This window comes from Oryzias latipes, chromosome 5 (assembly GCF_002234675.1).
Source record: "Oryzias latipes chromosome 5, ASM223467v1".
Taxonomy (NCBI): Eukaryota; Metazoa; Chordata; class Actinopteri; order Beloniformes; family Adrianichthyidae; genus Oryzias; species Oryzias latipes.
The window spans coordinates 16,738,653-16,766,593 of record NC_019863.2 but is presented as its reverse complement, the minus strand read 5'-3'; the positions used below and the strand labels follow the sequence as shown (position 1 = coordinate 16,766,593).

Genomic DNA, 27,941 nt, shown 5'->3' with positions numbered 1-27,941 from the left:
AATAGCCATGAACAAAGCATTATTTTAATGGATCCACGATGTGGGGGGAAAAAAAGCAGAATAAAAAGCTTCTTCTGGTTTAGGCTACACAATAAATGTTTTCAAAAGTAATTAAAAAAAATAAAGCAGGCGCTAATGACTTCCCACAATTTTTCTAGATGTGAGCTCGTGCCCGTCACCATGGCAATCCATCATATCCAAGCACGCTCGTGTTTTTCCGGACGCAGTCGGCGCCAGAGGAGAAAGTGTTTACTCGCGACAGACACATCAGTCGGGTCTCCTGCCTTCGGTTTGAGCTTGTCCACATCCATTTACACGGAAAACAGAACAATAATAGTGCCTGGCTGCTGTCATGGACACCGCTAACCAGGTGAACGAAGAAAAAGAACGTCTTAAACGATTTTTTTTTTCTTACACGATGCGCTTTGAGGCTCAATTGATAAACGTGTCATTATTGGCAGCTGCTCGATTTGTTTAATTTAATGCTCCTCTTTGTCTGCTCGCAGCTCGCATCTGTGGGGACGTTTCAGGTGCTCAAGCTGCCTCTGGCATTTATCCGTGTTTTGGAATGGGTGAGTTGGAACTAAACTCGCGTGTGTTAACTTATTTATTTGTGTTTTTGTTCGCTATACATAATGATATAGATCAAATATAGGTAGTTTTTATTTTTATTTTTAACACTGAAGCGGATTTGGTTGGCATCAAACTGCTGCATTGATTTATGGTAGAAATGTGCATGTTGAGGGTTTTTTTTAACACTCTGGTATGGCACTCACATAAAAATCATAAGATTTAATGCAAGAATTGATAAATCTGTGATTTGGAAAATAATTGAATAATCTACAAAAATAAAATAGAAAAAAGTTACAAATAAGTCATTTAAAAAAATCCAATAATAATAATAATTGGGTACTTTTGACTGAATCAAAGCTTTACTTCATCTTTCTGTCTGGTGTGGGTAGCAGCCTCGTGTGTTTTTTCCATTGCAGAAAAGCCTGGAGCCAGAAAAAATAGCTGAATTTCTTTGATGTGAGTTTAGAGAAAATACTGTAGCCATGAGGGCATTCAGCTTTTGCTTAGATGGTTTGTGTTTCTCCCAGTGAATCCCATCAATTTAAAATAAAATGTAAAGAAAATCCAATGGGTGAAAACCTGAAATTCTTGGGTTTTTGTCTGAGACAAAGCAGTTAAGTGTGAAAACACACGAGAGGATTTCCAAGAAAGGTTTCCGCTTTGGAAAGTGTGTGTGCGAGTGTGTGTGCCAGAATTATTAGGATTTTTGTGGAACAGAAAACACTATCATATAGCACACTAGTGTACTTTCTTTCTGTGTATGTGTACAGTAGGGGTTGATTATGTGAGCATCGCTCCATTTTAGCCCATACGTTTTTACAGTAGTGTACATTCCTGCCACTGCTAAAGTGACCTTCTGCTGGCAGTACCTTATGTCTCACTCCACTCATCTTTTGATTTGTTGTTTCCACAGTGGTCTTTTATTTATGATTATGCCATTTTTAGCCAAAATGTAAAAAAAAAAAAAGAAATTCTGGGACATTTTTCTTCAGAGTGGCAGGAGTTCATTAGAAATTCACCTCTGAGTTGTGATCAGGACTCTAAGCGGGGAGTAAACCTGTAATCATTTCCCATCATCCCCTTTGTTAACACTGTCTCCTGCTAGCTTACAGCCCCTCCCAACCGCAACCAAACAAAGTATTTCATCGTATAGTTTTGGGTCAGATCCCAGTGCAGACGTGGAAAATTAAGACATTATGGATTTATTTGTCTGCAAGTGGATGTTTGTAATGGAGCGGAGTGGAAAGCTTGTGGCCCGCCTCTTGTAGCTTCTACAACAAGCTTTTCAAATAGCGTATAGCAGACAGCTCCTGATTCACAGCGATTTGAATAAAGAAATACTTAAAAAATTAAGACCTAATTTTCTTTTTATATGAAAAATTCCACAAGAACATGTTAAAAACAAATAGAACACAATTTTCATTGGCGTGGTTCTCTAAGAAAATGTTCCCTCCGCTTGTCTGCTTTATCTTGCTTTACAAATTAGTAAAAAAAAGTTGACCAAAATAATGTTATTGTAAACATGCAGTTAGACATACCTATTTTGTGTGTTGACAAAACTATTGTTGGCTTTTAATCTTTATTGAAATGTAACAAAGGTTTTAAGTTTTAGACTAAAGTGTTGTCTACAACATTGCAAGTTGATCTCCAGTCAGTAAATCAATTTTTAAGGCTTTGTTGAAAGATGTCTTCTTCAACCCCTTAAGGTCTGATCCTAGTTTGTGTTGTTTTCTTTTTACCTTAGTAGTACTATCAGTCATTCAGGGTGTGTTTGCTCTAGCATCACTATACCTGCAAATATCTCATTGGGCCTGACAGCCTTACAAAAACTAAAATGAGAAGGTTCAAAAGGTCAAAGTTGAAACCTGGATTTTGAAAAAGGTATCAGGGAATCCAGTAGTAATGGTGAGTCCGTGCACAGATAAAAAAGTGCTTGTGTGTATGCCTGCTCTTGGCTTGTGTGGCAAGATGTCAGCGGCTGGCATCTTCAGCTCCAAATAGCTGTAAGGTTCCCTCCTCTCCACTGTGGACCAACTCATGCAGAAGCTGTCCTTTGAGATGTGCCCAAAGTCTTCACTGTTTTTGTCATCGTGCTCGTGCGTGCGAGTTTGAGAAGCGGCGGATGGGGGGAGAGAACAGTTGCCTGAGCACATGATGTAAATGATCAAAGTGATCAAAAAGTGCCGTTTTGCAAGCAGAGTCCTTGTGACTTGAACCTGACCCTTCATCATGAGAGTAATTTACCAGTAATAGCCCTCGATTTACACAAAACTCACATAAGACCATACTTTTCAAAGATATCATTCTTAGCACCTCACTGTACACAAATTTCTCTCTTTTTTTCTTAGTCTGAGGTGTTCATGTTTTTTCTTTTTTACTGTAATAAAAGTCTGTGAAGTTTGCAGCTTTAGATGATGTTTCGACCAAAATACTGTAGGTCAAGGGCTTGAAGGGATCACAATTTAAGACACATGATTGATTTTTATTTTTCATTTTTTTATTATTAAAGATAAGCACAAATAGAGGAGGGGAGCTGGGGACCAAGGTTGGGCCAAAGAAATGGCAGAACAAACAAACAAAACATAACAAAACAAGGCCTTACTTGCTGTATCTCACCACTAAAACAATTAAAACATAAAGAAAACATAAGTCTCCCTGACTTCTCTACAAAAAAAAATCTAAAACATACAATAAGTTGCACCAATCAACTTACCTATTGTCCTTGACAAAAGTTACACTATAGCCTCGTTTCCACTGAGCGACAGTTTAGAATAGTCCATTGCTTATGGCACACTTCTATGTCACACCTACAAGCTTTTTCAAACAGTTAAGTCCCAACAACAGAAGTTACACAGCTTTCACGTTCTCTGCTCTTCACAGTAAAAAGCTCCATCTGTTGCTCATTATTGGTCAGATGCATCACTTGTTTTAGCCCCCTACCTGCCTGATCTGCAGAGGTTTAATTGCAATTTCCTCTTGACCTCATCTTATGGCCGTCTTGCTTTGACACCCATTTTCAGGCGTTTTTCTGAATACTTTCTCACGTTAAATATCTCCTGGTAACATCCAAATGTCTTTGCCGGTGCTCAGAAATATTTTGATGTGGCTCTTAAACTAATATCTCCTCTGACATGAGGTCAAATATCATTTTGTGGTTCTGACTCTCCTGCACTCCTTTGAAACTCTCTATGGCTGTCGCATATGGAGTTAATTCAGTGTCGCATAGCACACTCTAAATCCTTTTATAAAGTCTGCTGTTTGTGCTGATATCAGTTGTGCCATTGTTTTTTTGATCCTTAGAAAACAGCTTGTGTGCATGCATTTTCTGACACTTGGTTATGGATCTAACTATATTCAGCCTTTTTTTTATTACTGGCAATATATTTATATTCAGAGTTGGAAGTCAAATTAAACGCCTTATTCTTTTTTTCAGAATTGGGAAAAATGATTAATACCAAATAACTGAACATGTCTCGATAAACAAATGATACTTCGGTTTTTCTCAATTTGAATGCATAGATCTCACACACACACACACACACACACCGTATACATGTATCCATCATTCTGTCTATTTCTGTTACAATTAGAAAACCTTTTTTTAGAGGTCATGCTTTGTGTTGCTCCTTCCCAGACCTATCACTTTAATAATCTGTCACAGCGTAGGCCTTGACAGCTTGTTCTACAATGCTTTCAGTGTGAGTGCAGACAGATGCACAAACACCCAAATGGAAAATAAGTGAAAGAAAGCTGGAGAGAGACCAAGGGACAGCTGTTGACAGATATCGCAAGAGACTTGGCGGGCCCAAAGATCTGTTATTCACCACTGAAATAGCTCAGTTTCTTTTGATGGGGTGACACAGGGCTATTGACATAAAAAACGTGTGTGTGGGGGGGACAGCCTGTGGTCTCTATTTACTCACACTGTACATGTCAATAGTCTTATAGGGAAAAAAGCTTGTTTATAGAAAAGAAAATCAGATCGAGTAGGTCCTAATAGAAGCTAAATTGAAATGAGTTTGCTGACAGTTTGCCCAATTAATGGATGTCATGTTCATAGCTAATAATTCATCATCAGCTGTATAAAATGGGCTGTTCAACATAACTTTTTTTTAAATAGTAGGGAACATTTTGGCTACTTTTTGCTTTATCTGCTGAGTAACTTTAAGCAATAGTCCAAAATACACTAACAACAGTGTTTTATACCATGGTCCAGATGAATACCCGATTTTGATTGGCTGCTGGTGTGGATTAAAGCGTGATAATGGACAGTGATGATGTCCACTTGAAAGAGAAGTTCTGCTCACATAACTTAAATGTTCTATATCACTGCGCTGGCTTCTCAATCAAACTTAGCTTCATCATCTGGACAAAAACAAGCGGTAAGAGGGGAAGTTTCTCTCTGAACTGATGCTTTATTTAACCCATCCTGACAATCAGCATTTATACCGCTTTCCTTTGCCACTTCAGTCAAGGTCGGTCCCGGAACAGCAGTTACCATAAAAACCATGAAAGCGATTTAAACCGGAAAAAGAAACAAAAACAAAGAACTAAAAATTGATTGAATATTTATTTCTTCTGTAAATGACCATGGTAGAAGCGAGTTAATGGCCTTCAAAGTGTCCATATTCAGAAATTAAAGAGCGACGGCGAGACCTGAACCATCCGACGCGTCACTGCAGACTGACAGCAGTCTTTAACTCCATTGCACATATTTCTATTGTAAAACCGCCTTTGCTTGGTTGTGAAAACAAGGTTTTATATTACCAGGGATTTAAACTGAACAGAGGGGAACATTTCATCGCTACTTTTTTTATATTTAAAACCAATAGAAAAGACTTCTCCGTGCTTGAAAAAATGTATTTGATAAACCAATGTTGTATATTTTGCTAGAGATTGTTTCATCCAACTCCTTGATGCCTGAATTTATTTCCAGCTAAAAAGTCACGTTTGTTTTGGCTTCTTGTGTAGCTTTCTAAAGTAATTTTGGTGTTGAAAAGGTTTGTTACATATTTGCATCAATAGGTGTTTCAATATTTTAAACCCAGCCCCATAGCTTCACTCATACAGAACCAGTTTTGCTAACTTTCAACATCATTCAAGTTTTTGTTTAAACAGCGGTTTTCCAACATAACAGTTTAAATCATATCAAGGCCTATTGCTCCATGCGTATTTCTGTTGGAAGTTTATTATTATGCTGTTATAGAAACACCACTGTCTTCTGGACTAAGCAGTGGGTGCTGTGTGGGTCATGACATTAGATTCAGTGACTCCATAGGCCGGGGTTTGCTGGAAGTCGCTCTGCAGCGTAGGGTGTTCATCAGAAAACTCTTTCTCTGGTTCTTGTGGTCTCTGTTGTCTTTGTAGGATTGTGAACTGCAGTTTGGATTTTTTACTTCCTTTGTTCTTGACATGTTGTGCTGTTTAATGTTTTCTCTGTCATCAGGTTTCTATAAAGGTACCAGATGGAACTACTCAGCTGTATAAAGTGTAACTAATTCATTATGTTAAAAAACTTCCATCTTGGAAAAATCCATTTGTGTAAAATCTGATCTTTGTACAGAAATGTGCAGCATTTATTTTATTTTCCTCTAATAATGTTTACTGTTGGATGATTTTTATTTACCACATCTTAATAAAAACCTCAGAAGACTTATTTAATGTCATAATAAAATACTTTTAGCAATATGTGGTTCAGATTATGCGGATGAGTAGTTGTTGTCCACTGTTGTATGTTGTTACCTCATACATTACAGACGTCTAAAATAGACTTGCTGAGGATGTGCATGTTAGTAGCTGGTGAGTTCCTGGATGTGACGTGGCCTTTCCTGCCGCATTAGTTTTGAGCTGGACCTCTGTTTCCCTTAAGATGGTGGTGCGCAGGTTTTTGTCTTAGAGCGGGAAAAGATTGACCTTTCCTGCGTTTTTTTGTGCATTGTCTGTTCGTGTAAGTCGTCACACATGCACACAGTTCACAGATGAGCACAGGTGTTAGGACAGTTCATGCATAGGGAAGAGCTTGAAAAAATGGAAATGTCATGGGACATGTTCATATAACACATGATATTTTATTAATTCTTTAGACAAAATGCATAATGTACACTAACTCTTTGGGTATATCTCATTATTTTTACAGTCCACTTGGGACGATGTGTTGGATTAATATTTAAGGAATATAGTCCAATACAGGAAAATGATTAGGTAAAGAATTCTCTATTGTTTCATTTTTGAGCAGAGGCTTTATAAGTAAACCCACATGAACAGAATTGTCATTGTTCAAAGTTTAACAAATTTTAAGATGTGCAATTCTATACCTGGTCACAATAAATACCTCAAAGAATTCAGATAATGGGACAGCAAACATGATGACTTTCAGTCACACATGAGCACTTGCTCATACTGTAGTTTTGAGGCAGCAAATATTTAACAATTTTCCTTCCAAAGCCAACAGCTTTTTAAAAGTTACAAAGCTGTACCAAATATAGTCTTTACATAATTTTCTAGAAGCCTTCCAACTGCTGGCAAGATGTTTGGATTGCACACTTGAGCCAAATCTTTAGTTGCAGTATTGTCTATTGGTATAATGTTTGTATATTGTCTTTAATAGATTTTTGTTTTTGCAGATTTAGTCAGCTATATCAACTTTTTGGAGGATTTTTCCTCGGCCGGTTTGGGTACACTTTTTGTAAGGGTAGCCTGTCGGCTTGTATTTGTAAGACATCTATCAGGAGGGAAGCTTCCTTGCTTGGGCTTAAATCTGTCTGAGCAAAAAGGGGAATATTTCCTTCAGTCATAATGAGGATTTTTTTTTTTCTAATTTGGAAAAAAGCCACACCTTTTGAAGAAAAATCTTCAGTCTTCTAAAACTTGTTTTTTAACCAAACAAAACTAGTTTAAGATTTAATGTTGACATCAAATCCATTTTTAATTCAATAATGCCAGAAAAATTAATTATTTACATGTGAACTGAGCTTAATTGGTTTTGTGGTTTGGCAGAGATCACAATATTTAACTTACACCATCTAAAATACCTTATAAAGAGCTGAATGTCATCTGATAACCTTAAAGCTTAGCTTATGTTATTCCACCTTTAGACATCCTTATTTTTAACCACTCAGGATTCAGGTTCTGATTATTTTTGCTGTTGCTGTTTACTTGGCTAAAAATATTACTAGTTCTGCACAGAAACATGCAGGGCATGAAGAAAGGGCACTGTTATAAAAATAAATGGAAATGCTCTTGTGGTCAGTCATGCTTACAGCTGGGTTGAACATGGAGATGCAGGGCGAGATGAATCTGAGCTGCGTTTTGCATTAGCTGTCTGTAAATCAAATCAAACTTTATTTTAAAGCAATTTTCATACATATTAAATGTACACAACAAAGTGAAACACAAAATTGTATATTAATAGTATATTGGTATATTACAATGAGGTACAAAGTAAAAATATGGATTGGTACTGAAGAGGGGAAACAATATTTTGGGGACCTGTCCACAGCAGCGACCACCCCACTTCATGTTCACAGAGGACTCTACAACATGAACAAGGAGCAATAGCCGGGAGATCCCACTGCATTGACCCTGTTCAGTGAGGAGGCTTCACTGATGGGGAGGATTCCTCTGAGGAAAACATTGTTAGAGTTAGAAAAAAATGTGAAAGGAATAAAATACATACATGTAAAAACAGATGAACATGTATAATAATAAGATAAATAAATTTCAGAAAGGGTAAAATAGAATTAAGTATGTTGGAGGACTTTAGCACTCAGGTTGGACAAACAAAAGAAATTGATCTACTGAGCATGCAGAATTTTTGGGAACTGCTGACACAATCTCCCCTTCAGTGTACATGTGGAGCATGGCCAGGCGGGCTGTTGGAAGGAGGACATACTGTGGCTTCATCATTTCTTCAGCGTTGTAATGTTGTCAGGATAGAGCGTCAGCCTTAAAATTATTGGAACCTTGTCTATAAAACAACATTAAGTTGTTGAGGATTAATCCCTTTATGCCTGACTTTATTTTTAACACAAAAAAAATCTTCAGTGCTTTTTCCTTTTAAGATGATGTGAAATTAAGTGGATTCTGGATTAAATGGTATGCTGCAAATTAGCAACATAAGGCGTGAAAGGGTTAAAGCATTTGGCAATCTGTAGATCGGACAGGTTTGTGTTGTCTGTGCAGACAATAAATGGCGGGAACAGCCATTTAGCCAATGTCTCGATGCTACTGTTGCTAATGGCCAGTAACTCACGATCACCTACATCATAGTGTCTCTCAGTAGGTCATAACTGACGACAGAAAAAAAGTACATGGCTGTAACAGTAAATCCTTACTCCACCGTTGGAAAAGGATGGCGCCTATTCCGATATCAGGATCGTCAACGTCAACAATAAACTGATGATCTGGGTGAGGCATCGTCAGAATGGGTGCGGATATAGTTCTGGCCTTAAGCTCACAAAAAATCTCATCCGCTAAAGTAGACCATTGAGAAATTCTTTCTGACGAGGGTTAGTGTAGCCCTAAGATAAATATTCTCTAAAAACTGGCAAAACCTACAAACCTCTTCAAATGCTTATGAATGAACCACAGATTCTACTTTGACTGGGTCCATCTTGATTCGGTGATAAGTCACAAAAATGATGTGGAGGAAGTATGGAGTTCACACTTCTCTGACTGATGGTGTGAATGCTGAACATGCTGAATGTGTTCTTCCTCAGACCTGGAGAATATCAGGATATCATCCAGATCAACAAAGATAAAATCAATCCCCCAAAACATCAGTGAGCATGTTCCTTAATAAACATAAAGTAAGGATTGGATATCTTTGGCAGCTGGGATCGTGGTTTCAAAGGAAGCCAAAGCCGTTTAGAAGCAGTCTGGGACAAGAATGTTATGCGGTCAACCAAAATATTGGATCAGATTTCTGAGGACACGCTGCATTTTTTGGACCATCTTGGTACAGTTTCGTCTCTGCTACCAGTACTTGGCCCTCATCTCTGTGAGTTTTCAAGTTGAATATTTTAAGGTTGGTCATTTGAGTTAAATAGGTTTTGGTTTTTTTTCCCGATTTTGTGCAAATCTTTAACTAAAGCCTAAATGAGACAGCTTTCAGTATCGGTTTTTTGGCTGTTATTTTCACAGTAATTCAATCTCTTTTCAGTTAATGAAATTGAGTTTTTTAAATAAAATGCTACTTCTGTTTTAACTGTATTTGTATGTAACTAGCTGACGTAAAATTGTTCATATTTGCATGCCAGCCAGTTACAGCAGCGAGGCGTTTTTTTTCTATGTGTGTTTGTGTTTTTGGGGAGGGGCTTTTGCCTGTGTGGAGACGATGAGATATTTTTACTCTGTGTTCACAAAAATTTATTTTGCACATTCACATCCAGCCAGTGAAATACTCCAACACGCTTGTGCACAGAGTTTCTCTAATCCAAATTCACATTCGCCGCCATGCTAACAAGCACATATTATATATATATATATTATTCTAATTGTGATATCAAATGTAAAGCCAAAGCAAGAAAGTTTGAAAGGATTGGATTATATGAAAAAATGTTTTCAGTTTTCTTTGATTTTGTGCCTCCTAACCGTAGTCTCTAAAATAAATACAACACAAAAATCAAATACAACAATCTATATAAGTGCCACAACAACTTTGTAAATACTAATGCAAAAATTTCTTCTGATGTTTTTATTAGAGTGAAATAGGCCTGCGCAATATCCCGCAAATTTATCCTTATCGCAATATCAAGCTGTGCAATATGAATATCGCAAAAGACAGCGAAAATAGCAAAAAATGGTTACCCTAAATGTCCTTAAACAATCTTGTGGCAACTTGAAGCATTTAACGAATCAAATAAATCCCTTTATGCATTTGACCAATCGGATGGACCCCATGACGTTGTTGACCAATCAGATGGAGCCCTATTATGTTAGATGTTCGCCTCCTATGTTGACGAGGGTCATTTTGAGTATAATCTTTAAACTGTTGCAATGAAATGGTAATGAAGTTTTTGGTTGTTTTGCTCTTTGTTTATGTACCGCAAATTATATCGTTATCGCAATATTAATCACCAATATCGCATATCGCGAGTTTTCCTCATGCCGTGCATCCCTAAAATGAAACAATATTTCTAGTACATGTTTCAGCAATTTTTTTTGCATTGAAAAAATCTCAACCATCCTATACAAAGAGAGGCAAAATGATGGAACAGAGTTAATAATCTTTCGGCATATCCTGCTTGTATTCGCCACAGCAAATCAGCTTTCACCGATTCGCACAAGTGGTTTGGCAGAGATTGACACAACCGTGTATTTAATCCAGGCTGGGGACCGGCACAGAGAGACCTAGATCTGGGATTTCCTGTGGCTACATAGTTAGGGAGTAGTGAGAAGGGTCTTTCCTAAGGAGCCACACTGGATGAAGCTCATTACACTGCCTGGGAAGCGAACCCAGATTTCCTGTGCAACAGCCGTACCCACCCAACTGATTGAGCAATACCCTAATTTTTGTTATTGTCTACTATTTTCTGCTATTGACCACGTGCACATTGTTAACGTTAAAGTGCCAGTAGTTTTTACACACCTAGGTGTGTGAAATTTGTTTTCTATATTTCACCCATCCCCTCTGGGAGACACAGTCACTCTCAGGAACTACTGTAATTGGTGGTTTAACCCCCAATCCAACCCCTTCATGCTGATTGTCAAACAGGGAGGCATTGGGTCCCATTTTTATTCTTTGGTATGACTTGGCTTGGATTTGAATTTACAACCTTCCAGTCTCAGAATGGACACTCCAAAAGGTCACTGAGCCAGTTTTTGATGGAATGAGGCGAACTTATTTAGCCCTTGTCCAGCACTTTACAGTCAGACTCCCTTCATCCATTCACACACATTCATACAAAGATGGGGGCAGAGCTACCATCCACCGGCACTAACCAGGTCACTGGGAGCGATGTGGGATTCAGTATCTTGCCCAAGGGCACATCAACACACATGAGCAGCTAGAGCAGGAACCAAACCAAACCTGCAATTAAAGGTTATCCCCTCCATCTCAGTGCCACAGCCGTCCCTGCTCTGTTCTGTTCTTCAGATTGTCAGCGTTTAATAACTTTTTCCATTATTTTTTGTTCAGAGCCTCCAGATGAGGGTTTGGATGACAACAGGTGGAAGGGAGGAGGAAAATATGTCAGTTTGTTTTATTGTTTCAAATATTAATAATAGGAATAAACATGATACTTGGATACCAAAAAAACAATCATAGCAACGCTTTTTTTAAAAATAAAACCATGTTAGGAACTATCAGGCTAGTTCTGTTTCAAGTTACAGATTGTATTACAAATGTGTTAACAGTAACAGAAAGAAAAACCCCTATAATACCTCTAACACCGTAATTATTTTCAACATTATTATAATCTAGTTGCAGCCTCTCGCTAATTTCTGCTCTTCCTCAAAGAGTTCAGATAACTGTGATTAGACTTTAAGCGTAACACTCACATTCTGGTCAGAAAAAACACATCTGTGCTTCTCATTCTCAATCTAAGCATTGCTCTGTGTTTCACATAGTGCTACAGGATGTTTCAGATTTGAGATTTTTTGTCTTTTGAGAGGGATTTCTCATTCTGAGATTGCCACTTCAGATTGAACCAGAGGCTACTGACTCAAGCAGATGAGGTAGGCATCTGAGAAAGTTCTTGAAAATGTCAAGTGCAGCTTATCAATTTCAGCTCAACTTGATCTTCACCTCCTCTCTTGGTTCACCCTCTGTCAGTTCAGCTTTTCATCACCTTCCTGTGACACATGATTTTCTTTTGTTCTACATCCACACATCCTTCTTTTACCCAGGCTTCTTGGTAGTTTTCTCCCGTGTTTTCTGCTGATTTTCTCCGTGCTGTGTCTTTTTTGCAGCACACATTCACGCATGTGCATCCGTCTACATAAATGGTAGCCAAGCACATTAATGTTGGCTAGATTGCTGGTGGTCAAGCCTGAAAGCAAGCCGATGGATCAATTTCATAATCCTCAGCCATCCTTTGCTCTTCCTGACAGCTCACTCCGATGTGGAGTGACATTCCCTGAAAGAATCTGCATCCGCCTAATTGATTCTGCAGATATTATTGTGGTTTATCTTTTTATCACTTTAGAAAATGTCCCAAATGTATTTTGAAGACCCATTCCAATGAAAATTGTGTTTTTAACATTTTCCTATTAATGGAGGAAATGTATAAAGAAAATTTCGCTTAACATTGCATTTCTGAGTATTTCTTCATTTAAATCGTTGTCAATCAGGAGCAGAAGTTGTGATAACTTCAATTTAACAGTCATTGGGCCACAACCTCCCTGCCTGCTCCATTCTGCTGCATCCAGGTGCAGACAACTAGATCCATGAACGTCTTTGTTTTCCTCGTCTGCTGGCATCTGGCTCAAAACTGTATGACTGGATAGCTTCAATATTGTTCACCAGTTTTGTTGTACAAGCAATGTTACTTTGGGATTATGAGGGGCTTTAAGATAGCGGGAGAGAGTGTAAACAAATGATGGAAATTGAGGGAAGGCTTACTCTGCGCCAATATTCCCGCCCACAACCCAGAGGTGAATTTCTAATGAATTACTGCAGATCTGCAGAAACTATGTCCTAGAAAACAACACAGTATTTTTTATTTATTTTTGCTAATTACAGCATAACCATACTCAAAGACCACTGGGAATGCCTTTAAAATAGAGCAAAAGATGATCAGAGTGGGACTTTAAAATAGAAACGTGATTTTCAAAGTAGACTGTTAGTTTTAATGCCATGTAGGTCAGTTGGGATGAAGGCATACTGATGTTCTTCGTAGCTTTGTTTACACTGCAGACGGGTTTCATTCCTGTGCTCTGGCTTTTTTCTATCTTCTCCGTATTTGCCTCCCTTTTTACATCCCCTCTCTCTCCCCTCTCTATCTCTTGTTCCCCGAGGAGCCCAGCTGGAAGAGGAAGATAAACACACAGGGGCACGAGGCTTAGCATCCTCCCTCTTTCCACAATGCCACGCTCTCCTGTTCAAAGGCCCCAGCTTGAAATGAGAGGGGCTAAACCCGAGTCGAAAATCACAGGCAGCTGCAGGAGAGAGCATACAGACATAAAGAGGGAAAGAGATGTTTATCTGTTTCTGATAATTAGGAAGAAGTATCTATTGTGTCAGGCTTTGGGACACATTTCTTTATTTGGTTTGTTCAAATAAGCATTTAACAATATCCATCTCTTCATATAGATCCAGACAATTCAGGTGCATTTGGGAATTTATACAGTTTTTATGTGGTTTGTTTGGGGGGGTGAATGTGTGTGTGACTGGGCTCTAAAGCGCTTTGGGCCTTGTAGGTATAAAAGCACTATATAAGTATACGCCATTTACCATTATCCCATTATTTTCAATTGATCTTTTATGTTTACACAATGGATCCATTTGTCAAATAGTAGACCCAAGCCTATTTTCTAACAAGATGAGATATAGTAAAAATGGAACTCACGTGACAGCAGATTTCTCTAACTGTAAAAACATTACACAAAGCCTCCAATAAAGAAAACAAAAGCTTAGCTTAGCTCTTGTGTTTTTCTCCTGAGTTGTGTTTTCCTTGTTCATGACCTTTACTTTCATGTTTTTATCTTGATTCTGTTGTCTACGTTACCCTCTGTCTTTAAACTAGGGTTGGGCAATGTCCCTTAAATTGGCAGTTGCCGATGTTTACAGTAAAACATCGGGTTGGACGATGATATCATCGGGGGGGGGGGGGGGGGGGGGGGGGGGATTTTTCTTAACTATACAATTACGAAAAATAATTATATAATTATTGTTCGTTATTTTACTTTATTACTTAATTTATTTTATTTTCCAACTAATGACTCATCCGCGACGAAAAAATAATGTCCAGTATAAATTGAGGGAAGTGACTTTAACAAAAAAAAAAAAATAGAAAAGAAGTAGTCCGCTCCTGAACTTGATTAGTCAAGTGGACCGTGACAGCAGCGACTGTGTCTCTTAGCAGAGCAGCCGGACTTTGTGTTTAGGGGAAGGGAGGATGCTTTGTTAAGTGTGCGCTATGTGGGGAAGACTTCGGACTGCGATCCGTCCCGCAGCTCTAGGTGAACGAGCTACTGAACTCAGGAGAACCGGGTCTCCCGGTAAAAATGTGTTTCCGGGCAGAGCTCGGACCGCCAGCTCACACAGCGGCTTTGGGGCGGTGTGTGAGCTTTTCAAAGCAGAAATGCCGCTCAGTCCTTACAAACTGTTCAAACAATCACGTTGATTTGTGTTTCCAGTTGTGTCCCGACAAAATAAAGGCTGATGTTTTTCCCACACATTTACGTGCAGCCAAGATGCAGATTGCAGCTTTTCCCGCATGGATTTTATGTTCATCAAAGGCTAATGTTGTTAGCACGTCTTAGCCTTCTCCTAACCCTGGCTTCTTCCGGCTCCGTTCTTCCACAAAAAAAGCACTGACCACACGGATTAAAATTAAAACGATGAGCGAACATGCGCTTCATAATATTCATAACAATAATAAAAGCACAATTAGAAGATAATCTCGTATATTACCGAGCTGCCAGATATCTATGTATATGGCAGCTCGGCTTGTTTACAGCGGAACTCATTTCCTCTTCCGGTATTTCAAACACTACTGCGCATGTGCGAATGATTTATTATATCCATCAATTAAAAGGGACAGCATCCATATGTCCCTATGAGATCCGAGTCCCTGATTGGTCAATGTTTGACCTTACCGTAGCTTTCAATGTGCTTTTAGTAGGCATGTTCTGTACATAGAGCCAGAAAATGGTCAAAAGAAAGTTGCGTAAAAACATGTGAACGTAAGAGTTTTGCATGCAGAAACCTAATACGCACATTTACGGGCATTTACAAAGACTTTTCTTTGGAAGTGGTCGCTTGAACACATGTTGCAGAGGGCTGTGTGAACATATCTTTTGCTGCAAGACTGCATTTCTGATTGTCCTCTTATTTATATTCTGACCCTATAATCATTGTTTCTGTGTTATAGAGGTACTTTTTACTTCCTGGCCGTGGTTAAAGTCGAGTTGCATCTGTTTGTAATGTTTAACCACTCGGCAAGGTTTGTGTGTTTAGCTTATTTTTATCTGTCTTTGCACCTTTTTTGAGACTTTCACTAAAGTCTTTCCTTCTAAAACAAGGAATGGAACTAAAGCGATTACATCTAATTTATTTATTACTGATAATTGCATGGTCAGCGCTCTTGCCTCACTACGAGAAGGCCCTGGTTCAAATCCCAGCTGGGACCTTTCTGTGTGGAGTTTGTATGTTCTCTCCGTGCATCTGTGTAGACACTCCGGCTTCCTCACACAGTCCAAAAACATGCTTCATAGGTTAATTGGTTTCTCTAAAGTGTCCATAGGTGTGCATGTGTGTGGGAGTGATTGTGTGGCCCTGTGACAGACTAGCGACCTGTCCAGGGCGTACCCTGCCTTAGCTGGGACAGGCTCCGGCAGCCCCGTGACCCTGAAAGGGATACTGCAGGTTAGGAAAATGGATGGATGGATGGGATATTTAATTTCTTATTAAACCCTGACATCAATAAAAACTTGGAAGTGTGTTAAATTGTTTAATTACAGGACATCATCAAATAGACTCTATAGAGAATAGAAATTAAACTGAAGTAACTAAATTTTGCATAGTTACAGTAAAGGTTTGATCTGGGTGGGAAGACCACTAGTTCCTCAGCTTTGCCTTTAAATAGATAAGAATGAAATAAAAAGGAGAAAGAAAAAGAAAGCCCTTGTGTCTGGAATATGGCCCACAACTTGATACTGGTCCAGATTTCCAGGATGAATGCAAATGATCCACTTCTCAGCGGTCAGAAAGTGCCCTCCAGAGGCTGAGGTGTTTTCCGACTGAGATGAGTATCCTGCCCAGCTGCTGGCAAGCTGCATGTGCAGCTGCCTGCAATATGTGAGAGGGGAAGTTCATGCTAACCAGGCATCAGCTCTGATTATGGTGATTACGACTGTGAGATCTCTTGAGGCTGTGGGAGGCTTATCTGGTCAACTGGGCCAAACATGCATAGTGGGGGCAAAAGATGGGCTTTAGTTGCTTGTTAGTGTTTGGTATTACAGTACTTGGTGAGAACATCATTGTCCAAATGTTTTTGTGCTCTACGAAACTCAGAGTTCATCGCCAGGGGACTAAAAGAATATCAGGTTTTGTTTCACCTGCAGTTTCAGCACGAAAAAAAACAGACAAGAAAAAAGACGACAAAGAAAAACAAAACAATAAACTACATTTGAGGATAAAAAGCTACATGTACGGAATGAAAACAAAGTGATGGCAACCGTTGTGCAGTGGTAGGGTGGCCAACCTCTGATCGGAAGGTTGCAGGTTCAGTTCCCACCTTGGCTCTGATGGAAGGTTGGCGCCAGTGTATGGGTGCAGAGCCACCATCAGTGTGTGAATGGGACTGTCACTGTAAAGCACTTTGGACCTTCGAGTATGGTAGAAAAAAAGTGCTATATAAGTATATGCCATTTACTATCTTGTACCTCCAAACATAAAATAAAATGATACAACGGTTATGTGGGTTTGATATTTTTACACCTTGGAAGGAATGGAGAAAACTGAGCATCTTCAAAGGCTCTTTTATGTCAACAAACACCCATTTAGCAAGTTGTCTCAAGAATTTCTAGTATGTAAAGTCCCAAAAGCTGTATGAAAATATGAATGCACCAAGAAATTGCAATTCATTGCAAATCCCATTTTTTTATATATTTTTTTTAAATAAAAAATATAATAGTATTAACTTTTTGTGAGCTGAGAAAAAAATAAGTCCTTAAGTTAAACTTTTTTGGGGGAGTGGTTTACAAAGTCACAATTTTCGGTTTAAAAAAAAAACAAGGTTTGTTTTTTGGTTTATAGTTGGGGGAAATCCTCAGAATCAATTATTTCTTATGTTGGTTTGTCAGACACCAACCATAGTACACATAAAAGTTTACACAGTGTGTTCAAGGTTTAAGACGTTTATGATGTCCAGAGGCTGCAGATAATCAACAAACACAAAACAGAATTATTGAGTCTCTCAGTTTACTGTCAGCCTAGCTTTTGTAGGACGTTTTTGAGCCGACAAGGTACCTGAAATGCGCAATATAGTCTCTGCCTCTAAAATCTTTTGGGTTTATTGGGTAATAATTTAACTCCTGCTTGTTTGATCTACAATTTCATTTCTAAAACTCAGACTGAATATTCACTTTTATTTCAGATGAAGAAAAGCTGGGTTGTGCTATGAAGCAGTCGTGTGGCTGGAGTGCATCAGAACCCAACGTTAAACTTTAGTAATCCTTCTTGGTGTTGAATGATGCTTTGTTGCCCCCATGTGGCCAAAATAATACACCGTTTCATATTTGAGTGTAAAACATTGTCAATAATTTTGTAATGTGATTAAAACTCAGACTATTATGGTTATGAAATGTGAGTAAAAGTAAGCATATATTTATATTTATATGAAAGAATAAAGAGCTAATTTAACAGAGGTTGTGATTTGCGATATGGTAATTAAAAAAAATTTAAATGCAAGTATTTTTACTGTATTTCTGTTGAAATAAAATCTACCAGATGGTTTGAAGTCCATCAAACATGTACTTCCCCATGATCTGCTTTCTGGCCTTCAACTGTTCACCTCATTAGAGCCAGTGGTTCTGCTCTCCCGGTGGTCCTTCTTGTAGTTTTGTTCCAGAAATACTGTAGTTTGCACAGTTTGGAGACATACAGCACAGTGAATCACATGAACACTGCAGTCATTTGAATTTTCCTTTATCCTTTTTCTGTCCCACCACAGTTCTTTTCCATCTTTGCTTTTGCGACATGCGGCGGCTACTCAGGACAGCTGCGCGTGAGTGTGGACTGCATGGAGAAGGCCAGTAGCAACTTGAGCATGGGCATTGACTTTGCTTATCCTTTCAGGTGAGTGGAGGTTTTTCTGTGTTCATTATGACTTTAGTTTGGTTTACCCACACATAATGCCACTTCCAAAACTCAAAACATGCCAGGAAACAATAACAATCAAGAAATCTAGAGGTAAAAGGAACAGAGATTCGGGGGCAAAGGGGCACAAGTGGCAGTGGGAAGTTAGTTGTCTGTGTTATAGATCAACAGTGATGACTTTCAGGAGATCATGACACTGATGTTTTCTGTGCAGGAGAGAACATAAAGCACTTGTTAGATGGGGTCAAGACAGAACTATCAAAACTGAAACTATGGCTTGATAAAAAGCAAATTATCAATAAATTTAGGCAAAACAAAATTGATAGTTTTTGATCATAGAAAGATCAACATAAAGGTAATTTTGACACACAGATAAGAGTAGATTAGATTAAATTCCTAGTTATTGTAATTGACCCGAAATTAAGTTGGAAAGCCCAAGTTAAAAATTTTGCTAAAAATATAAAGGAGTGTATAGCAAGGATTAATATTTTCTCAATCATAATACTATGTTATATTGTGTGCTTGTACTGCCCTACCTCAACTATGGTATTGAGCTATGGGGAATGATTGCATTTTACAAGAACGAGCCATACGAATAATTCATAAAGTGGGATTTTATGAACACACCAGCATCTTATTCTATGAATCAAAATGACTAAAGTTTACAGATATAATGAAATATAATACAATGCAGATCATTTACAAAACTAAAAGAAAGAAAGTACTTCTACAGATCAAATAAAATCTCTTTAGAAGGACAATTTTTACTAAAAAAGAAAAATGAAATCAAAATACCCAAAAATTATTTCCGTCAGTGGGGTGATAATGTCGAATAACATGAAGCCAATTTTTTAAATGAGTAAAAATGTGACACAATTGAAAAAAAAATACAAAATAAAAACTTTGGAAACGTATAAATTAGTAAATGCAAAGCCTAGCGGGGCAATGTACAGACAATCATGACTTCATGATGTTGTTTTGGTTCTCAACTCAACTCAACTCATCTTTATTTATATAGCACTTTCAGTAAACAGCCGCCGACACAAAGTGCTGAACACAAGAAAAGAAGAAAACAAACACTAAAACATCTTAAAACACAAGATTAAAAATAGAGAGATAAAACAATAAAAACCAGTACAGCAACACAGCAATAACAGAAGTCTCATGTCGTATTAAAAGCCAGGGCATAAAAATGGGTTTTCAGGCGTGTTTTAAAAATGGACAGTGATGGAGCTTCTCTTACTGACAGTGGCAGAGAGTTCCAAAGCTTTGGAGCAGCGACAGAAAAAGCTCTGTCCCCTCTGAGCTTCCGTCTGGACCTCGGTACCTCCAGAAGCAGCTGATCAGCTGATCGGAGGCACCGGGCCGGCGAATAGGGAGAGAGAAGTTCAGACAGGTACAGCGGGGCAAGATCATGTAAAGATTTAAAAACAAATAAAAGAATCTTAAAGTGAACTCTAAAATGTGGTTCCTTGATGCATTTTTCTTTCATTCCTTTGTGTTTATGTGAATAAATATATGTATAATATGTAAAAATGTATGCATCAAATATTGTAAGATTTGGGGGGCAAAATAAAAAGATTTTCTTATTCCCCCTTTTTTGAGAACATTTTCCTTTATGTTTATATAACTATTTTATTTTATATTTGAAAAAAAAAATCAAAATTATTCCATCTTTATAAAAGACTCTCTTGTAAAAAACACAAACTATAAATCAGATTAAATATATTTTAGGAAAAAAAGCATATTTGAGTTTGTTAGTATATTGGTTATTTTACTTGTATTGAGATAAAGTTAATTTTTAAATAAAGCTTTCTTTGAGTTTGACCGCTGAACCTCTCTGCATGTTCTGCCAGGTTATATCAGGTGTCTTTTGAAGCCCCCGTGTGTGAGGCCACGAGGAGGGAGCGCGTTTTTCTCACTGGAGACTACTCCTCATCTGCTGAGTTCTTCGTAACCATTGCAGTCTTTGCCTTCCTGTATTCCCTCATGGCCACCACTGTCTACGTGTTCTTTCTGAACAAGTACCGTGAAAACAGTCGCGGACCATTCATTGTAAGTTTAATACATTTTCTTACATTTTAGTTATTAATTGTACTCGGATGCCTTCAGCAAGAGTTCTAAGCACTCGTTCTTTTGCAGCCTGATGGAAATAAAATGAGAAGACCTTGCCTTGATTTTGTTCCAAGTCCTCTGTGTTTTCTCTGTCAGGACTTTATAGTGACAGTGGTGTTCTCCTTCATGTGGCTGGTCAGCTCCTCTGCTTGGGCCAAAGCTCTGTCTGATGTGAAAGTGGCCACTGACCCAGATGAGGTTCAGCTCCTCATCCCTGCCTGCAAGGACCCAACAAACAAGTGTGGCTCTCTCCATGGACCTCGCTGGTCTGGGCTCAACACATCAGTGGTACGTTTACAGGAGCGGGCACAGAGAGCTTGGTCCCCAGTGGATTATTTGCTTGTTTGTTTGTTTGTTTAAGACAGGGACAGCATACAGTAATATAAAATTTAAAAATGCAAATATATACATTAAGATTTTAGCCTTTTAAATTTCCATCTTTAGTCCCAAGACAAGTTGATGGTACATTGATAAAAAAGACAAGTTTGTGTTTTTGCAAGTGTACTTTCAAAACTAAACACATTTCTTTTGGGGCGGCCATGGTGCAGATGTAGAGAGGCTGACCCGCCCTGTGTACCACTGTGCCAAGGTGTCCTTAAACAAGACACTGAACGCCACATTGCTCATGGTGGTTATAGTTTGGTGCCAGCGGAGCCACCATCAGTGTGTGAATTTGTGTGTGCATGGGTGAATGGGACTATGACTGTACCTAAGATTTTGCTTTGGGACAATAATATTGATCACGTCAAAATATCAACATTCTCACATTATACCTGTGGAAATAGCCAGGATTCTGGGGTCTCCATGAATGGTTCTTCTCCATAACAAGCCAAAGAGGAAAAGAAAACAGGAAAATAACACGAGGCTGCAGAGCCGGTATACTGGAACAACTGAAAAGACAACCTCTGAATAATAATAACAGGAACGTGGCTTAAACCGCATTTGAGTCAGCAGGATGTTCACTCACTAACACAAGAAGAACAGCAACTTTGGTAAGAGCAGAGGATGACTGATTTACATCTACGTAAACAACAGCAGATACAATAATGTAGTGATTGTGGACACACATTGTTCCCCAGACTTGGAGTATTTGACTGTTAAATGCAGACTTATGCATCTGCCACGTGGGTTTACTGTTGTCATGGTAACCGCTGCTTACATTGCATCTGATGCAAAATGCCACCATTGCTCTGGGAAAAATACATAGAGTGGTGGACAAAATTGTTGGTACCCCTCAGTTAAAGAAAGAAAGTCCACAATGCTCACTGAAATGACTTGAAACGTTCAAAAGTAACAATAAATTAAAATTGATTGAAAATTAAATAATCAAAATCAGCCATTACTTTTGAGTTGTTGATTAACAGAATTATTTTAAAAAAAAACGAAGGAAATAGGGCTGGACAAAAATTATGGTACCCATAACTTAATATTTTGTTGCACAACCTTTTGAGGCAATCACTGCAATTAAATGGTTTCTGTATTTGTCAATGAGCCTTCTGCACCTGTCCACAGGTATTTTGGCCCACTCCTCATGAGCAAACTGATCCAGTTGTCTCAGGTTTGACGGGTGTCTTCACCAAATGGCATGTTTCAGCTCCTTCCATAGATGTTGAATGGGATTCAGATCTGGGCTCATAGAGGGCCACTTATAGTGGAATAGTCCAACGCTTTTCTCTTAGCCAGTCTTGGGGGGTTTTTGGCTGTGTGTTTTGGATCGTTGTCCTGTTGGAAGACCCATGACCTGCGACTGAGACCAAGCTTTCTGACACTAGGCAGCACATTTCTATACTCTATACTCTATCCTTGATAATCTAGAGATTTCATTTGACCTTGCACAACTTCAAGACACCCTGTGCCCGATGCAGCAAAGCAGCCCCAAAACAGAACTGAGCCTCCTCCATGTTTCACTGTAGGGTCTGTGTTCTTTTGGTTGGATGCTTCATTTTTGAGTCTACGAACATAGTGATGTGCCTTACCAAAAAGCTCCAGTTTTGTCTCATCTGTCCAAATGACATTTTCCCAGAAGCTTCGTGGCTTGTCAACATGCATTTTTGCAAATTCCAGTCTGAAACAGTTGTGTCCTCCTTGGTCGTCTCCCATGAAGTCCACTCTGGCTCAAACAACGACGAATGGTGCGATCTGACACTGATGTACCTTAATCTAGGAGTTCACCTTTAATCTCTTGGGAGGTTTTTCTGGGCTCCTTGGAAACAGTTCCAACTATCCGTCTCCTCAATTTGGCATCAACTGTCCTCTTCCGGCCACGTCCAGGGAGGTTGGCTACTGTCCCGGGGGTCTTAAACTTCTGAATAATATGTGCCACTGTTGTCACAGGAACTTCAAGCTGCTCAGAGATGGTTTTATAGCCTTTACCTTTACGATGTTTGTCTATAATTTTGTTTCTAATGTCCTGGGACAATTCTCTCCTTCGTTTTCTGTTGTCCATGTTCAGTGTGCTACACACCTTTTCACCAAACAGCAACGTGAATATTTGTCTCCCCCATTAAATAGGCAGACTGACTGATTCCTGTCAGTTGTTGTGTTTATGGTAAACAAAAAGAAACTGACATAGTGATGGTAATAATCTGGGTTGATGATCTACCTATTGTTGCAAGTAAAAGTCACGTGCTCCAAACTGGGAAAGAAATCTTAGGGAAGAAATAAAAAATATAGTTTTGGGTTGGAATAGTTCCGAAGATGTTTGACAACAGTGGCATTGTCAATGCAGAAGTTTATGTACGAAAGCATAGATGAGGTGCATTCTTCCAGAGTTTGGTATTGAAACATAGCCCAATTTGTATTTTCAAAACAGTCCTGTAATTGCTCCACTGCTCCCTCCAGTCATGTTTTTATAGTCCCTGTGGTTGATGGAAGCCTTTTTCAAAGGGGGATGTATGCATGGATTAGCAGGATGCTGCTGTAAACCTTGCTCAGAGCTTTTATTCCACCTGTGACACAATTCACATGCTAAGGAAATCTTGAAAGAACTGACTTCAGCTAAGAAAGATTAAAGTCCCCTGCAAAAATGCCCACCCCATCAGGGTAAGAGTTCTGCTGGCTGCTACTTGTACTACAGTGGTGGACAAAATTGTTGGTACCCCTCAGTTAAAGAAAGAAAGTCCACAATGCTCACTGAAATGACTTGAAGCGTTTAAAAGAAACAATAATTTATGGTGGGGGCTGAACCCCCTGCCCCCCCGTTCTGGCACCGGGACCCTTCCTTGCTGGCTGTCTCTCGGCGCCGCGAGGCTTTGGCCTCCAGCTGTGGCTGGCTTGGCGTTTCTGGCTGCCCGGCCGCTCTGGGAGGGGGGGCGCCTGCCGCGGCCGGCTGGGGGGCCGGTCGCTCGGGGGAGCCTTCTCCCCCGGTTGTGCCCATCCGCCCGCTCCTCCCCGCTCTCACCCAAACAAATATTGCACACAGGCACATAGGGCCCCGGGATCTGGATGGGAGGGGTATGCTGGCGGGGCTCACTGGGGATGCCCCTCTCTGGGTTCTCGTTGGCACCCGCCCTCCTCCCCGCTTGTTACTTGCATATTAGACACTCTGATTCACCTAGGGCCTTGTGGAGAGGGTCTGGTGGAGGGGGGCACGGTGAAACATCCGTGCTTACCTTTCGCTGGCCCCCCCACAATTTTAACTTCCTCTGTAGACACACACACTGCATGCTAGCAGCACACACACAGCAAATACACACCACTCACAGAGGGACTCCAGAGTGGGGGGCTTTGCGGCTTGGCAGCGGTGGAGCCCCCCACACTGGTGACCTCCTATTTTACCTGCAGCACACACACAGCACTCCCACACCTCCATACATGGGTGGGGTCGGGGGGGGGCGGCCGGTCTTCACCCGCCTGGTCCTCTCAGGGCGGCCGGGCTTATGGGTGTCCTGTCGGCTGCGGGAAGGGTCGGGCATGCGGCGCTGGGGGTCGGCCGGCTGGGGGGGGGGGGTTACTGCTTGGCGGCGGGGGTAGGGAGGGTAACCAGATGATTGTGAGTATGTGTGTGTGAGTGCATGGGTAGGACCGACCTGGGGGCTGGCTCGCTGGGACCCTCTGGGGCTTTCCCTCCCCATCACAGAGAGGGGAGGGCACTGAGAGGGTTGGGGAGGGGGGGTCAGATATTATGGCGGGGGGGGGGGTTGTAGTGCGTAGGGTTTTAGGGGGGTGGCTGTGGCTGTGGGTGCGTGGCGATCCCTGGGTTGCTAGGGTCGCGTGCCTGGGCTGGCTTGCGGGGACGGGGCGCCGGTCGGGTGGTGGCCGGCTCATGGGTTCCGGGGGCCCTGGCTTCGTCCCTGGCCTTTGTCTCGGTGTCCGGCGCCCGGTGGCCCCCATGGCTGCCGCCTGGTACGGCTAAGCGCTCCTGTCTTGTGGCCTGGGGGCCGGACACTGGGTTCGCTTGTGCCTCTGGGCATTGGGGGGGCCCCTGTAGGGGGGCCCTCTCTGTGCCTGGCTGGTGGGGTGGGCGGTCCCCTCCTCCTCCCCTCCCGGGCTGCCTGGGTCCGGATGCTGGGGGGGCTTCTGGCCTGGGGGTCTCTCCTCCCCTCTCCTGGTCTGGCTGGTCTGGCTGGGTAGGATCTGGCTCCCTTTATGAACACACGGTTCACGTCGGCAGCATGCATGTATCTCCACCCCCACGTGCACGTGCACACTGCCACACTGCTCCCTGTCTGCTTCATCCCTCCTCCTTACCTACAGTGTATTGATGGACAGTTTTTTTTTTCGCTCATCTTAGTGTCAGATTTTCACCTTTGATGTAACATTCGTCTTTCCAGCAGATCTGGTATAATTGTTACAGCTTAAATTAATAACTTAGTCAAATCAGTGCTTGTATCCCCCACCTTTTCACCTTTCTTCCTTTTACTCTCTTCCACCCTCCCCTCACATTCTTCCCCTCTCCCTCCCCACACACACTAAATGTAACAAATAAATAAAAAATAATACGACAAAAAGGGGTTTATACAAATCTACACTCTAGTTTCTTGAAGCTATATAACCTCTTTTTGTGATAGTAAAACCTGTCCAACACAAAAAGCCTTCAGCTCTAATCTGTTTGCTCAGCTGTTGGACAGAACAAGTTAAAAAGGAAAGAAAAAAAAAAAAAAAAAAAACAATAATTTAAAATGTATTGAAAATTAAATAATATAAATCATCCATTACTTTTGAGTTGTTGATTAACAGAATTAATTAAAAAAACTAATAAAATAAGGTTAGACAAAAATGATGGTACCTTCATTGAAGACTGAGAACTAATTGTCCAGGGGGTCATGATGAACTCAGGTATGTCCTTTAATTGACATCACAGCTGTTTTCAAACCCATATTCTGGACAAAATTATTATCAATGAGAAAATCATGAAAGCATTTCATTCCATTTGCGCCCTTATTGTATGGTGGCCTGGAAGGGCAAATCACATAAAAAAATCAGTCAACACAAAAACATTTTAAAGATCACAACAATTTATAAATCAAGACAAAGATAAAGATAAAAAAAAACAGCATTTCAGAATTACAAAATAATATTCCATACACTACTGCATAACAAAAAAAGAAAAAATTTCGGAAAACAAATGTAATTTCCGGAAACCAAAATGAAATGTTAAAAAAACAAAACACACTGGACAGTTCAGTCTTCCACCGCCTGCATTTAAATTCTCATCATTTCTGATTTTCTTCAGTGGGATTGATCCCTTATAAAACTTTAAGTTAAAATAAAGGACAAACGTCATCTTCCAATCAGCGATGTCCTATAGTATGGCTTTTTCAGTGTTGAAGGTTCCAGATCTCTGTGTTAAACGATTTTAAAAAAAGTTATGTTCTTCTTTTTAGGTGTTCGGGTTCCTCAACTTTGTTCTTTGGGCTGGCAACATCTGGTTTGTCTTTAAGGAGACCACTTGGCATAAGGGTACATCAAAGTTAGCAGCTGGAGCATCTGAGAAACAGGCCGGCACATTTAGCCAGCAGCCATACAACCACGGCAGCCTGGACCAGCCGTCCGAATACAGCCAGGTGGGGGGGCCCACCTCTTACTCCAATCAAATGTAGCTTTGTCCTTTCACAAGTGGCACCTATATGTATTCAATCCAAGGCATCATTGGTTTGAGGTTTGGTAAAGCAGGATGGTACAGTTTGTCATCTGTAAGCAAAAAAGCATACAAGTACAGCCATTGTAGATAGAAGTATTGTGGGGTATTGAATAAAATGATTTGATGTAGTATTTTTCTTATTCTCCTTAAAAGGTTGCGTTTGCTGATTGTTGTATTTCTAGTGGTTGGAAACTCTCAGTGATGGTTTCACTGTCATCGTGCTTGATAACTGCCATACACTGTTTCGATTTGGTGTGTCTCTTTCGAAGTGGTTTGCACTCCTGTGTGGGAAGGAAAATGTTCTCTGTAAAAGTCTTAAAGTGCATGACATTTGTGTAATACTAAGCTTTCTGTCAAGTGAGGAAAAAAGTCGTATGTCTAAACGTTTACAAAATAGACTCCAAACCACCTGCAAGTCGGAGGAGGATGAAGCGGGTGCAGAAAATAGAGGTTTACATAAAAGCACAGCTCTGACAGCTCACTGGTAACTTATCAGGTATTACAGAACTTTTTAAATCTAACTGGAGATATTTTTAATAGTACTTTTTAAATTTGATATGTGCTGAAAAGAGAATTTTTTTGTTTTGTTTTTTTACTTCGATTTGTTTGTCTTTAAAAATGTGATATGGAAAACCCAAAGCGATACCTGCATTCTACAAAGCACTCTTTACAAAGTTTGTGCTACAAAGAAATGTGTATATGCAACTGCTTTAGTATGCAGTTATTGTCTTTATGGGTTGTTGTTTTTTTAGCAAAGTCACCATGAATTACAGTTGCTGTTCTTATGCGTTCTTCAAATGCTCTAAACATCAGTAAATCCAAAGTTCACCATCTCTATCAAAGCCCAGCAAAAAAAAAGCATTACCAGAGTGTTAATAAAAAAGTTAAATGTGAGTTAACCTGTATGTAAGTGAAAGATTACAGTTTTGAGTTCTGTGCGGTCAGTGTGGGATCAGAGGAAACGTCTCAGTTACTGTCTGTATACAATAGTATGACTTTGTAATCCTGTCTTTTGACTTTCTGCGCATGCGGCTTGCATTAATGTACTAAAGTAAACGGAACATTCCATGTGTTATGGTCTTATGTCAAGGACTGATGTTTTATGTGTGGAGGATGTTTTGCAGGACTTTAAGCTAATAAAGATACATAACTGATTCTGATCTGCTGTCCCTCTTTTGCCATAAACAA

General features: G+C 40.0%; 1 protein-coding gene across 1 annotated transcript; it reads left to right on the top strand.

Annotated features, from left to right (window-relative positions):
• The first annotated feature begins 179 nt into the window (after nucleotides 1–179).
• On the top strand, nucleotides 180–27,913 carry synpr (synaptoporin). Its single transcript, XM_004068858.4, has 6 exons — nucleotides 180–370; nucleotides 507–572; nucleotides 18,411–18,535; nucleotides 20,413–20,611; nucleotides 20,768–20,959; nucleotides 26,497–27,913. Exons 1-6 carry the CDS (start codon nucleotides 353–355, stop codon nucleotides 26,710–26,712), a joined length of 816 nt encoding a protein of 271 aa, XP_004068906.1. The 5' UTR covers nucleotides 180–352; the 3' UTR covers nucleotides 26,713–27,913.
• Nucleotides 27,914–27,941: the final 28 nt, after the last annotated feature.

Coding starts and splice junctions, on each gene's coding strand:
- synpr (XM_004068858.4), top strand. Junction 573..18,410: donor TTATCCGTGTTTTGGAATGG/GTGAGTTGGAAC, acceptor GTCCCACCACAG/TTCTTTTCCATCTTTGCTTT. Junction 20,612..20,767: donor ACAGTCGCGGACCATTCATT/GTAAGTTTAATA, acceptor TTTCTCTGTCAG/GACTTTATAGTGACAGTGGT.